General features: G+C 42.1%; 1 protein-coding gene across 7 annotated transcripts in view; it reads left to right on the forward strand.

Annotated features, from left to right (window-relative positions):
* The first annotated feature begins 347 nt into the window (after positions 1-347).
* Positions 348-13628, forward strand: part of MAP7D2 (MAP7 domain containing 2) — a 79290-nt gene continuing 66009 nt past the window's right edge. For all 7 annotated transcript variants that reach the window (XM_030952299.1, XM_030952326.1, XM_030952335.1 and 4 more), the window contains exon 1: positions 348-455. In XM_030952299.1, coding sequence (XP_030808159.1) covers positions 413-455 — 43 coding nt within the window. In that variant the 5' untranslated portion in view covers positions 348-412. The remainder of the gene's footprint in view (positions 456-13628) is intronic.

Genomic DNA, 13628 nt, shown 5'->3' on the forward strand with positions numbered 1-13628 from the left:
TGTGCCTTTCCCCGGTGCCATCGATTCACCTGAGGCCGCACGAGGCTGCAAACAGCGGGCGCAAACACCTGGATGGAAAAATCTGGGAAAACGGCCGGATCGGCCCGGTAAGCCGGAGAGCGCTCGTTGTTCGGCTCTCGGGGATAACCTGAGTGAACGCACCCGGGCACTGCACCGCCGCTCGGCCGCCCCTGCCCGAGCGCAGCCCCGCAGCCGGAGCGCTGAGGGCGGGGCGCGGCCCCACCTGGGCAGCGGGCCCGCCCCGCCGTGAGGGCCCGGCCGCGGCCCGCCCTCCCTCCTCCATCCGCCGCGCCGTCAGGTGCCGGGGCGGGCACTGCGCCTGTGCGGCGGCCGCGGGCGCAGCCAGCCCAGCCGGCCCCGGCGGGACGCGGCGGCGGCACCGGCGGGGAAGATGGCGGAGCCGGGGGCTGCGCGGAGCCACCCGCGGGCTACAGGTAAGGGATGGGGCCGCGGCCCCGCGACGTGCCGGGGGACGGCAGCTCCCCCGCCCGCATCCCGCGGCTTCCCCCGGCGCTGTCCCGTCCCGTCTTTCGTTGCCCGGCGCCGGCGCTGCCCGAGTCCTGGGCAGGGGGCAGGCAGGGGTCGCTCCCCGGCAGGTGCCGCCGGGTCCGGCCGCCATCTCGGAGGGATGGGGCGGCCGCTGTCGGCGGGAGCCGCGGCGGTGCCGGCGCTGGGCGGCCGCTCCCGAGGGGACACGGAGCGGGTCCCGCCTGCGGCTCCTGGCGATCCCCGTCCTTGCCCTTTGTGGGGCGGGAGGTGTTTGCCATGAGGTGGCTTTTGTGCCGCCGCGATTTCCTCGGCCGCCGGCGGTGCTGCCGGGGCGGGCGGGCGGGCGGCAGCTCGGCTGTGCCCCGAAGTGCAGAGCGGGGAGGCAGCGATTTGTAAAGCTCCTGCTCGGCGGTGCCTGGGCCTGCCTGTGCCGGTGCTGCCCAGCCCGGGCAGCAAACTGGTTGAGCAGGTATCGGGCGTGAACACCGCACGCAGAGCCCTTATATAGGCACGGCTCCTGGTTAAGGTCCCTCCTCGCTGCTCGGCGAACACAACTTTTCATTTCCGAGGATGAAAAGGATGTGTGAGATGTGTGGAGGTTGCTGTGCTGCATGTGGGAACAGCACCTGGCATGGGATCAATTCCCCAGCGCCGTGAGGTGTTGGGGCTGAGGCTGGGGGTCGTGACCTTGGCTCTTGGCTTCACATGTAGGTGTTGGGGTGGGTCTGGCTGCTCCTCCTTCGCATGACTGACTTCCCCTGGGCTCCGTGTGAGATGAGTGGTGATTAAGGTGTTATGCAGGTGCTCATTACACTTTTACCTTAATTATCTGGTATGGAGCCTCTGCTTTGTGGATGGTAAACCATCTGAACCTGGTGCATAAGAGGGAATTAATTTCCCCGTTTGTCCTAAGCCACTGTAGTGACTAAAAGTAGCTTTGCAATTGCTTTGGGAGATAAAGAAGGATTACTCTTCCAAATTTATGGAGAGGGAATCTGAGACTTTGACTTCTCCGAGGTAACACAGTGTGAGGAGCCAAGGAAGGAGCTGGGAACACCTGTGTTTGCTGCTCCTCACCGTTCTCCACATGCTGAGCAGTTGTGGCTTTTGCTGTGAGGCTGTTGCTGTTGAGTAGTCAGGCACTTCTAGGACTTGGGTCTCCATTTCTTAGTATTTCACATGGAAGACAGGAGGAAATTAATGCTCAGAATTCATATTTGTGAGGATTTTTTTAAACCTCCTGTCTAAAGCATAGGGAATTCTTCCCAATATTCACTTGCACTCTTCCCAGACATTTTTCTTTTTATGTTTTTTTTGTTTGTTTGTTTTGTTTTTTTTTTTTTAGTTTATACATTGTAACTTCAGAGGTGAATGTTGCAAAAAGCCTTCACTCCTTATATTGACCAGTACATAATCTATTTTTCACCATTTTTCACCTTGTATGAGATTGGGAATCCATAGAAAAGGTAGCATGTACTCTAATTAAAGAGAGAATCAAATGGGTCACATATTGTAGGGCATGGACAGGCACAGACAGGTGTCATTACCTGTGGCCAAGCATTGGCATTTGAGCACTAGTACCCAAGGAAGGCAGTATGTACAGAGTGGTCTTGGCCAAATTCATTATTTGAATTGTCTGCTAGAAGATAATACATGACGTGGTGTAAAAGATTGTCTGTGTGTGGGGTGTGTTACAGACAGCAGTATGGATGGCATTTGATCTCCTGCAGCAGAGAATGAGGCTCTTTTTTGTGTGACTTGCCAATTTTGTAACAAGCACAACAGCTACTAAAGTGCATCATTAATGTGGACGTGGACATGATGCTCTCTCATATAAATTCATGTTTATATGTATGCCTTGGTCCTGGAGTCCTTGTCTTGGTCCTAGGCATAGGAAGAACCTTACCTCTCTGTTCCAGAGTAAAATGCTCTTTCCCACGGTGTTGTTCTCCGAAAGGGTGCTGCCAACAGCAGGCAGTGACTGTAGCCACTGTTCCCCTTCCCAAACTGTAGTTCTCTGGCAGCACCTGAGCTTTGATCTGTAGGATCCTCCAGTGCTGGGGGAATTGTTAGGATGGCAGTGCAAGCAAAGCACTTCAGACTGTCTGCCCAGACCAAGCTGTAACATGCAAGCCTGCAGTAATGGATTTTTTTGCCTCTCTTTACTGCTTGAGGAGAGAATACTGTTAAATTGTTTCTAATTCTGCAAACAAGGAGCAAAATTCTGTGGTACAAGAAAATAATAATTGCAGAGCTCAATTATATCCCTTTGCCAAAAATCAAAGGCATGAGGCAAACAATAGCATGAGAAGACACCGTAGGAATCTTTTTGTCAGGGGGAGTGTTAGGTGACCAAAATGTGGGCATTATTGCTGCTGCTGTCTGTAGTAAAGGTAATGACTAAAGAGCATTTGAAGGACAAATGGCTCAGTATTGAATCTCTTGTCTTCCTTTTTATTGCCTGGTGAGATTTGCTTAAAGTATGTGCTAGGAGGTTGAAATACTGGACACTTTGATTTTCAGAGTAGGATGTGTTTGTTGGTTGTTTGGGTTTTTTCCTTATAGAAAACATGATCATGTCTAATAGAATTTAATAGAAAAAATGATGTATTGTGCCATCTTAGACTGTATATCACAAAACCAGTTTGTATGAGAGGAATTAATGTGTGGATGCCTTTAAAAATACTGTGTGGGTTTTTCTTCTTGATCTCATTGCTTTTCCAAGTGATTTCTCATAGGCCAAAATGATTTAACCAACGTGTACTTACATTCTTCTTTTTGTACTGTAATGTTGTCTCTCATATATGGACACTCAAGGTTGTTTATCCCCAAGGTTAATTCATGTGCTGCTTTTCATGTGATATTACCATTTGCAACTATTGGCTTTAGTTCAGGGCAGTTTAATACATCTCAAGGTTACTGTTTCAGTATTTAAAGTATTGGCTTTGTCCTTAAAAAAGCAAAATCAAACCTCTTTCCAGTAAAGTTCACTAAACGGCACTGAAGAAAAATGTCTTGCCTTTGAATTCCAGGGCTGCAGCAGTAAAAGGAAGGTGTATCACTTGAAATGCACAGGTTGGGGAAGTAAAGCATCTGAAAGCTTTAGTGTTTATAGGACAGCTTTGTACAGTGTCACATAGCTCCATTTGCTTTGGTGGCTGGTGTATCCATAGCAGTGGAAAGGCATCAGGAATGCTTTTTTTAACATTAGGTAATTATTTCTAGATGTGCTAATTGAAGAAGTATGTTTGTATTTAATGTAAATGAAACGATGTATCCTGTGTGATGATACTGTATGAAGATTTATGTAGTAAAGCTTTTTAAAATCTCATGAATAAATAAAATACAATTATAACTTTTTTGGTTATCAGTCATTCAATGTATGTGGACCAAAACTGACAGGGGAAATTCTTAAAAAAATCTTATGTCTGGCATTTACTTATAAATGCTTTCTAAGGCTACAGAACAAAGCAAGGCTTTAAATTCTGTTCAATTCCGGACTGCTTAGATGATTGGAAAAAACATCTGATTTCCTTCTTGTGTGTTTTATCTTTGCAAGAAGGTCCCAGTGTCAGGATTATTGAGTAGCTTGTTTGGCTGTTCTCTTTTACTTATCTTGACCACTCCTTGTGAAATCAGGTTTTTGCACCAGCTCTCTGATAGGGCATTGCAGCTTCCAGCCCTTTGTGACTGGCTCAAGCTGTTGAGCAGATCCTAGAAGCAGTAATCCTCAGTTTAGATTCTACATCAATTTATATAATGCTTTTTTGTTTAAGATACTGTTTTATGGAGTTTTTATAAATAACTGGACTGTGCAGGTCCAGTTATTTATAAGATGAAGAGAGATGAAGCTGATCAGGAAGCTAATGCAAATTTTGGGAATGCTAACTGCATTTAGTTACTTGTATTACACACTCAGATTTAACTTTCTTGTAGACATCTACTGGATGAGAGGGGAAATCTGGATAATATGCTTAAATAGTGGAAGAAATAATAATGTTCAGCCAAGGTTATTGGAGCAATCAAAAGCAAAGTTCAGTACTGTAACAGGGTTAATTTTAATTTGCCTGTTTTAGGTCATTTTACATAATTTCTGAGTTATTTGGCTGTAATTGACTCCTGTTTGATGTTTTCATCACAGTTTGCTATATTACTGGTGTATTTTCTGTGCCTGGAATTAGTGCATGTAGGAACATGGTATGTATCAGTTTTCCCAATGTACTTGTGTTCAAGCAGCTCACCCAGTGAAAAAAGTGACTTGAAATCTTGGGTAGTCACATTACCCTGGGCTGACTTTGGATATTTAGAAATACCTTTCACTGTGGCTTATCTCCACAATGATTAATGATGATGTGTCACTGTGCAAAGATAAGTGGGTCTCACAAAGTGGAAATCCATCTAACCATTAAAAAACTCTCAAGATTATTGTTATGTTGTTTAAAAGACTAATGCATCTGACAGACTTTGTCATTCAAATAATACACTATTGTTTTCCTTAATTTGTGAAGAAAAACATGACAGGATCTTGACAGCTTCTTCATGAAGATGTCAAGATCCTAAAACCCTAGCACTCTCTGTGGATCTGAATGTTGTTGGAATCTTAGTAAAGTACTTCTTGTTGTAGTTAAATAGCAATCTAAATGTTTCATATGGAATTACTTCTAGCTTTGAGTTGTCCTCTGTGTATGCACATATATAATGCATGTACATTTTGGGCTTTTTGCAGTTGTAATGAACTAATATATTCAAATGCTTGTTGGTCACATTCTTGGTTTTTGTAATTTTCTTCCTGTAGCTCTTAAATGCATTATCCACAGTAGTTACACTTTCCTATAATTATTTAATATCTATGCCCTCTGTGATCTGAAGTTTTGTGAAGTATTGTGCTTCTTTTCATTTAATGTATTATTTGTGTGTGTCACCTTTGTTTGCCAAATGTCAGATCAAACCGTTTTGCCCTAAATTCTGGGACATCAGTTTTGCTTGTGCGCTTGAATATCTGAAGGCTTTTGCTGCTTCTTTCATGTGTTTGTGTCTGCTTTCCTTTGATCGAGGGGGAGCTGATTATTCCTGTAGTATTGAGGTGCTGCAGACAAACGCCTGCTTTGCCGAGATTGATAAAGCATTTCTGTGATCTTTGCATCAACTTCAGTTACACAGCAGGTATTTGTTGTTTTAGGAGCTTTTCAGTGAGGAGCTCCAAAGCAGTGATGAATAGAAGAGGTATTCCTGATGTTGTGCAGGGTTTGCACAGTTGTGCTGTGGTAGCTGTTGGCTTAGGCATGAGCTTGCTTTAATCTGTTTTTCTCTGTGTGCCAAAGTTTGTTTTTTCTCTGTGTTTTCATGTTACTTTTCTCTGCATAAAGATGCCAATAGCAACCTTCTCATATTAATGTTTCACTTTTGTTATATTCATTCCTTTACAATGTGTAAAATGCAACTTTTTTGTGTTCCAGTGTTACAGGTGTGTGCTTTTTGATTGGACCAGTTGGAGAAACAATGTTGAACTCAATTTCTTCTAATGATTTAACAGAAGAGATTGTTTCCTGTGCATCATATAATGTTTAACTTTTTGAGCTTTGTTTTTCCTTACAAAAGTAAATATACATTTAATGCAGTGTTGGACATTCAAATCACTTTTTTCTAGTTTGTGAAAAATCTGTGAACTCTTATTTTCTGTATTTTGAGTACAGAAATAGATGAAATTTTCTGAGCTTTCAAAGTCAACCCCTTCAGCAGTAATTACATGTGTTGTTTTGCATTCCTGTGTGCTTGCATTTGCCTTCCAAGAGGACCAGTCCATGGAATATGTATTAACTTGGTGTAATATGATGAGCATTTTAATCTGGGGTGTCTTCTGCATTGTTACTTCATGCCAGAGTCAGGTGCCTTGGTGGCTTTGTGCATGGTAATACATCTGCTTGCACAAAAATGAAAATAGATTTTATGCCCCATAACCTTAACACCATCACAAGTGTGTTGTGCATTCAACCAGTTTAGAAGAAATGAAGCTTCATAAATCTAGCTTTCTTTGTTGAACAGTTTCTCTTAGATACTTCTTTTTCCTAGTAGTGATTTCAATAAATAACATGAGTGAGAATTTATCACTTCTACCTGAGATTTTGATAGGATGGCAATGGATGTGTTAGATAAAAGTACATGATACCATACATCAATTTGTGGATGCCACTGTAAAAGCATATCAAAAAATCTTCAAGAAAACAGTGGTAGCATTACTACAGTTAGTACAATTTTGTCTGTTTTGGTGCCAGATGCTGGAGGATGTGTTGTGGTTTTGTTTTGCTTAGGAAGATCTGCAACTACGCCTTGCCCAGTTCAATCCATATGCATTATCAAATTACCTGTTTCATGCCAAGCAGTAGTTATCAAGGCTCTGCTTTAATTCAGAAAAATGCTCATTCAAATATTTATAGTTTGAAATAAATTTTGCTCGTGGGTGTGGAATACTGAAATTCTTCATGTGGCTACAATCAAAACAGAAATACACAAACTTTCCAAAGGTGCTGTGGCATGCCAGGGGTTGTAACCAGAGCAGGAGTTCTGAAGGGGTCCAGACAGAGCTCCAAGTGAGAGCTGGAATACTCCTGTTTGAATAAACTAGCCTTGATTGTTGAGTTGGAATAAAATTTCAATATCCAATTATATTGGGAGTAAATTAAACTTAATTTTGAAAAAACTCCAGCCATGTGAAACAAAAGTATTTTTTATGCTCCTAAGTTTGCTGCATGACAAATCACCCAAGAAAGGACCTTTCCTTTTGTCTCAGAAGGGAAAACAGGACATATTGCAGTGTTTATCCACATATCATTACTGTGATTTTAACATATTTTAAATTAAGGGATTTGATTTCCCTTCCCATGGGAGGGTGGTATCAAAAATGGGGAGAGTTTTCCTTTGCCTTTTGCTGGTGACTTACCTGCATCTTGCCAGTTTTCATTCCCTTGTTTGTGTTGAATGTGGCATCTGTGTGTGTGTGCAGACCCTCTCTGTGTCAGGGGAAAGAAACCCCAGGGAGAGAAGTGGAGTGTGCTGTTGGGCCTCTTAAAACATTGATAAACAGTGAGCAAATTATGGCTTCCAAAATAAATGGTGGATGATTTCTAGTTCTCCTTTCCCTCTCCTGAGGGGAAAGGAGCCAGTAGGGCTTTACTTTCATGTGTCTTGACTTTTGATACCATGCATCAGCCCCAGGACATATTTTTCCCATATGCTTAATGGTCTATTAATAGATGTGAGTATTTCCATGATGTTTCCTGGGTTTAGTGGCTCTAAGTGCTGTGGTTACAAGTAAACATTGCACTTTTCAATAGTCAGAGGAAGTGGTTTTAATGATGCAGTGAAACAGGAGGGTGACCTTCCGTTGGCACAAATGAGTTTTTGATGAGGTTCTGGATGTGAGTGCTGTGTTGCAGGGTTGTGAGCCAGGGTGTGTTTCATGGCTCGTTGAGGCCAGGTTATGGCACTGAATGAAGATGTTTGAGCCCTGCATAGGGAAGAAATGGTTTAGAGAATGTATTATGGAGAAAGGTTGCTTTTTTGTGGCATTATCAAGTTACAGAACTGAAAGAAAACTTGAAACAGAAATAACTGAACAGATTGAGGCATTTACAGATAATGTAAATAGCTTGGTTTTTGTAACAATTTTTATATTCTCTGAGCAGTTTTGCATCTCTTTCATGCCTTGCAGTATGTTTTCCCTGTTTTGGGTTGGGGTTTTTTTGCCTCTGAGGTTTTTGCAATCTCTGTTCTTATAACAGAGTCACTGCCATTATCCAGTCTTCCTTTAAGTCTCATACAGCCAAAGGATGTAATAAAAAAGTAGCCTATCCTTGAATTTTGGTATATTTAATCTGTGATGATGTTGTCTAAATCATGTGTGAGTGGCACTGAAAATCATGTTACACAGTGCAAGCACATCCACTTTCAGATCCAATTTTTGTCATGGTCTGTTTGAAGTGCTGAAGGTGAACTGAATACTATAAGAAAAGTCTTCATGCAACCTCCTTGTAGTGAGCGCTCCCTAAAGCATAGTGACAAGCTTACAGGCCATGTAGCAAGTGAAAAGGTGTTCAAAATAGCACAGTGATGCTCCTGGAAGATCACTAAATTCTTTGTTGATGAAAACCCCTGCACTACATAGACATTCTGGTGCCTACTTGCTGATAATGGTGCATCTGTGCTGTTGATAAAAGGAGACCCTACTAGGATAACTCTTAAGATTTCAGAAGTTGGCTTTTTCTTTTTCTCTCTAATGGTGTTTTCTTTCTTCCCTATTCTCACCCACTCAGTCCTGCCTACAAGGTCGTAAGGGTAGCCTTGTGAGGGAAACTGTCTCACTGCTGTCCTCCCTGATGCCTAGAAATAGGCATTAATGGAGGGGTGTAAGATCACAGCAAGCGTCCAGTATGCTTCCCAGAGTCCCTCAAATTATGGTTAGAGGACTTAGAGATGTATCCAGAAGATACATCTTGACTTTATCTTCTGTGTGTACATATTCCCATGCTCTAGTCTGCTTCTTGCCCCAGTTTCATAATGACACTAAATACAGTAATTCTTGCTCTTGCTGCCCCAGCAGAGCTCACTCCATTCCATCCAGCCTAGGGAGTGGAGGAAGAGAAAAGCCTGATGGAGGAGACTGGGCCCATCAGATGGGCTCCAGCAGGAATTTACCTCTCACCAGCCCACCTGCCTCCTGCACTGGGACCCCAGAGGGCTGAAATAGCTCTGAAGTTTTTCTTGTGGCAGCTGCAGGGGAGGCAAAGAGACCATGAATAGGAAAAAGGTGGAAAGGAAAAGAAAATGCATTCCATGCTATTTAACCTCTGCTTCAGGCGTTACTGTTCAGAAATAGAGAATCACCATATCAAAGAGCTCTTTGAAATCAAAGGTAACAAAAACAAATAGGTTGAGGAGTGTTTTCCTAGTCTTCAGAGCAGCTCTTGGTTAATGTGTTGCAAATGTGATATACTTACTGAAGTTATAGGCTTGGAGAAGTAGAGGGGCAAAAGTCCTCAAGATGATTTGTTAATGGCTATTTTGCACTGAAATGAATCCAGATATCTCCTGGTGATGCATGCATCTTGAGAAATTCTGGTCAAAACCTCCATGGTATAAAGTAGTACTTGGAAGGTGTAATTTTCCTATTCTGACCCAATGGCTGAGAACTGTTGGATCTGAGGAGCAATGTTTCAAGCTGATTATATTATACAGTTCTTCATAAATTTGTACAACTGAAAAACCCCAAGAAATAAAATTCTTAAAGGAATGTGGAAAACTGCTCAGCAACTGAAAGCTAGCTATAATTCCAACATTTGAGATTTGAAAGTATTCAGCCATCCCTGTCTGCTTCCAACTGTGTAATCTAGTCCATTACCTTGTACCTTGCCAGAATAAACCAAATTTGTTCTTCTTGGGTGTTGTTTGGTAAAAAAATGTAGTTTCACCACTGTCTGACAGATGCCAAGTGCTGTTATTGGGGAACAGTGAAATAAATATACACATATTTATTTGTAGGTGGAGCTAGAGTGACATTCTTTGAGTATAGAGTTTGGGGTCTTTGGCAATTTCCTGTGTCAAAGTTTGCACAAACTGGTAAGAACTGATGGTGTCAGGTTTGTAGAGGAAAAGATTTTCAGTGTGCATCATCTAGCTCTGCTTTGAGAAGGTGGTACAGGATTTGGCTTCTGGTTCTGGATTTAATGAAGCATGTTACACTGAAGTAATCTGCTCCTAAGTCTTCAAATGTTTAATCAGGAACAAGAATCTCTTAATCTTCTGCTGCTAGTCAACTGTCTCCTTTTGATTCAGAAATATTTGGTGCGTCAATAAAAAAGTACTAAAAGCAAAGACAAAAAGATTTCTTTGTTGCCAGTTAGATGGTCCTCTTGCCTATGCACAGGAGCAATATCAAAATGTTTGCTTGCTTGTTTGGGAGAAGTTAATTTCAGATCGCATTTGTATTCTCAGGTAAGAAGTTCAGATGCTGATCTACTGGGAAAAAAAAAGTGTTAGTTTTGTTTTTTGTTTATAGCATTAATCCTCATTAAGGTAGAGAAGGTAGGTATAATTGGCTATTTGTGATGATACATCTGTAATTTTCTTTGTCCTGTTGCCTGTTAGCCCAGATGTATGCATTCTTTCTTCTACTGTCAGCTGAGGCTTAGAGAGCAGCCTTCTTGTGTGTGTGTAGACCTACATTTCCCTTCTTCCTGACTTTCTTTCTTACATGTGCAGGACAGTATGTGGCTTTTGCTGCATCCCCAACTCCTCCTGGCCCCTTCCAAAATATTTACTGGTTTCTATTTCTTCAGCCAACTCAGCCTACTCATCCCTCTCCTCTTTTCCCTTGCCGTGGGTAGGCAGGTTTTTCAAGCGATGACTCTGTATCTTTTGATTTGTATCTACATGTGAAACAAAGTTCTGGAAGAGTGTAGGATTCCCATGTATGTGCTGGCTTTCAGCCTGAGTGTTTGGTGATATGGGGCTCCACATTCAGCAGAGCTGCTCTCTGTTGCCACAGTCAAACAAAGGCCTTTCCTTGTACAGGTGTGTCCTGAACTTTGCTCTGCCCACAATTAGTCTGTGTCTAATCAGCCCTGGCAAGGAGCTCCACAGTCAGCTGCCTTTGCTGAGAATCCTACAGTGAATGTCTTTGCAGTGAGGCAAGGCTTGTGGACAGATAACCTCTTGTTATGAGACCAACCAATTACAGTCCAGACAAGCAAAGTTCATTGCCCATCGATCTGGAGAAGGAGCAGCTTGGTTCTGATATGTGGAAGTGGAGAGGAGAAAAGAATGGGACAAGTGCGTGCATGAGCACTGAGGTTCTTGAGGCAGCAGCTGGTTCCTGGTCTTACAGACACACAGGATGTTGGGGCCCAACATTTTATACTGGGACACAGCACCTGTGATCTTTTAGTGTGCTGCAAGGTGGCAGCCACTGCCCAGGGTGGCTCTGGTCAACTCAGTTCAGGTTCTAGAGAAGCCCTAGACATGAGGGTGGGAATAAAAGTTCAGATGTCTAATTTGCTTTGAAAAGTATTCTAGAGGGATTACTGGCTTTGCAGGGTGAATATTTGCCATTATGTTTCAAGAACTGACTAGGCGAAGTTAAGACACATCTCTTGGGGTTTAGAACAAAGTGTTCAACCCATTGATGGGTTTTGGTTTTTCTGTGCTTATATACAAAATAACTTTCACCTAATGAAGCAACCCTGGTGAGTCATTTTATTAACTATAGTTGTAATGGTGGAATTCCAGATTAGCAAGGGAAAAAAAAACTGGTGTAAAAAAGAAATAAACAAAAAAACCCCAACCCAAACAAAAATCCCCTTTTGACATATCTTTCATGTCAGTGTGTTTCGGATGTATACATCATGATTTTTAAAAGAATAAACTGAGAGAGAATTGCTGATGTATATAGTCATTGTATGCAGTTTTCAGATTCCTTGTAAATGCTAGAAACAGCAATCTTTTGAATGCAGTCTTGCAATAATTGCTAAGTATTAATAAATTTCTGAGTTTAGTGTATGCATTTAAGTAGGCAGGCAAGACTCTTTTCTCATGTACTGCTGTTAATTTGTTCCTAGGTTTTTCACCTAGGTTTGCGTTGTATAGTAAAGATAAATGGCACTACTGGTTAGCTTGCATGGAAAAACGTGATGCAGTCTCCACTTTACTTGTTTGAGACCTTCCTTTGTCAAGGAAAAATGTCAGATGAAAGCTTGCTGGAAGAAGTAAAAATGTCAGCCATAACACTTAGCAACCTTGGATTTTTTGTTCTTAGCATGGTGGGATTTATGGCACCAGGCTGTGGGCGCATCTGGAGCTAAATGAGCAGGCAGGCACTTTGCTGTGACTGTGTTTGCAGGGACTCTGCTGTTACAGGCTTCTGCCATTTCTTTAGTAGAAAGGAATTTAACAGTGTCAAGTGTATTGTATCATCAAAACAGTGGCAGCTTTGCTGTTTTTCTCTAAGATTTTTCTGGAGGATGCCAGAGCTAGGAGAGAGTAAGAGATCCTGCTGCCACCTACAGCATCAGCAAATACCAGATCTGTTCCAAGCACATACATGCTGTCCTTTAGTGTTTCAGGATTAAGTTACTAAGATAGTTAGGGATATGCAGTAGTTATCTGGAAAAACACCTTTTCTCTTACTTAGCTGAGCTGTGGTTCTCACTGGGAGCCATAACTGGAACCCACTGTCAGAGCCTTACATGCCCAAGGGCAGATTTTTTTCAGCAAATTTGAGGGGAAGGGAATTTATGAGGCCAAGTACAACTGCTTAGTTTCAGATTTAAGAGCTTTCAAAGTAATTATAAAAATGTTCTTGTTATTTAGCTTTGTTTTATTTGACTTGACAAAAAGTTCAGTGCCATATAAATAAGGGAGGGGAATAAGGTCGTTTTTTGTGTGTTATGTAAAATATCATTAAGTTTTTTTGCCTTTGAAAACAGGATATATTATATCCTATTTATAGAGTATAATATATGTGTATATAATCTATATAATACAGATTGCCTGCTAAGTATAGAGAACTATCAGCTCTTAACACTTTGTTTGGAGCATGAGGGTGTTTGCTTTTTAAAATGACTGGCAGAACAAATTGCAGACAGGAGGAGTGAGGGGTTTTTGTGTACAGCACAGATGTAGAGGAGATGGCAAGTTAAACTTTGGACCAGAAAACTGTGGAGAAAGGTGGAGATTTCCTTTACTATTTTCATGTCTCATCTTTTAAAATACATAAAGATGAAAGGTGGTGTAGTTTCATTTGACTGACAGAATGAGAGTAGTAGTCAAATGTGTTTTGGCAGAGGGGGTTTTTAAACTGTGTCCTTATACATGTGTGTGGAGGCAGGGGGTGGACTGCAGACTAGTATATGTTGGCAGGGATAGCAGGAACAGCCCACTCTATTTTAGGAAGTGTTGGAAGGAATAGGTATGAAACTACATTTTTTTGACAGCATAAAGCTGAAGGTAGCTGAATGCTTAGAGAAGGTGATAAGTGAAGAAACTGTAACCTCAACAAAGGTGAATCTTGTACCTGATTTCAGGAAAGTGAGGAGGTGTGAGGTCTCTGTGGTTCAAAGCTGAGACAC

The sequence above is a fragment of the Camarhynchus parvulus genome, chromosome 1 (genome assembly GCF_901933205.1).
Source record: "Camarhynchus parvulus chromosome 1, STF_HiC, whole genome shotgun sequence".
Classification (NCBI taxonomy): Eukaryota; Metazoa; Chordata; class Aves; order Passeriformes; family Thraupidae; genus Camarhynchus; species Camarhynchus parvulus.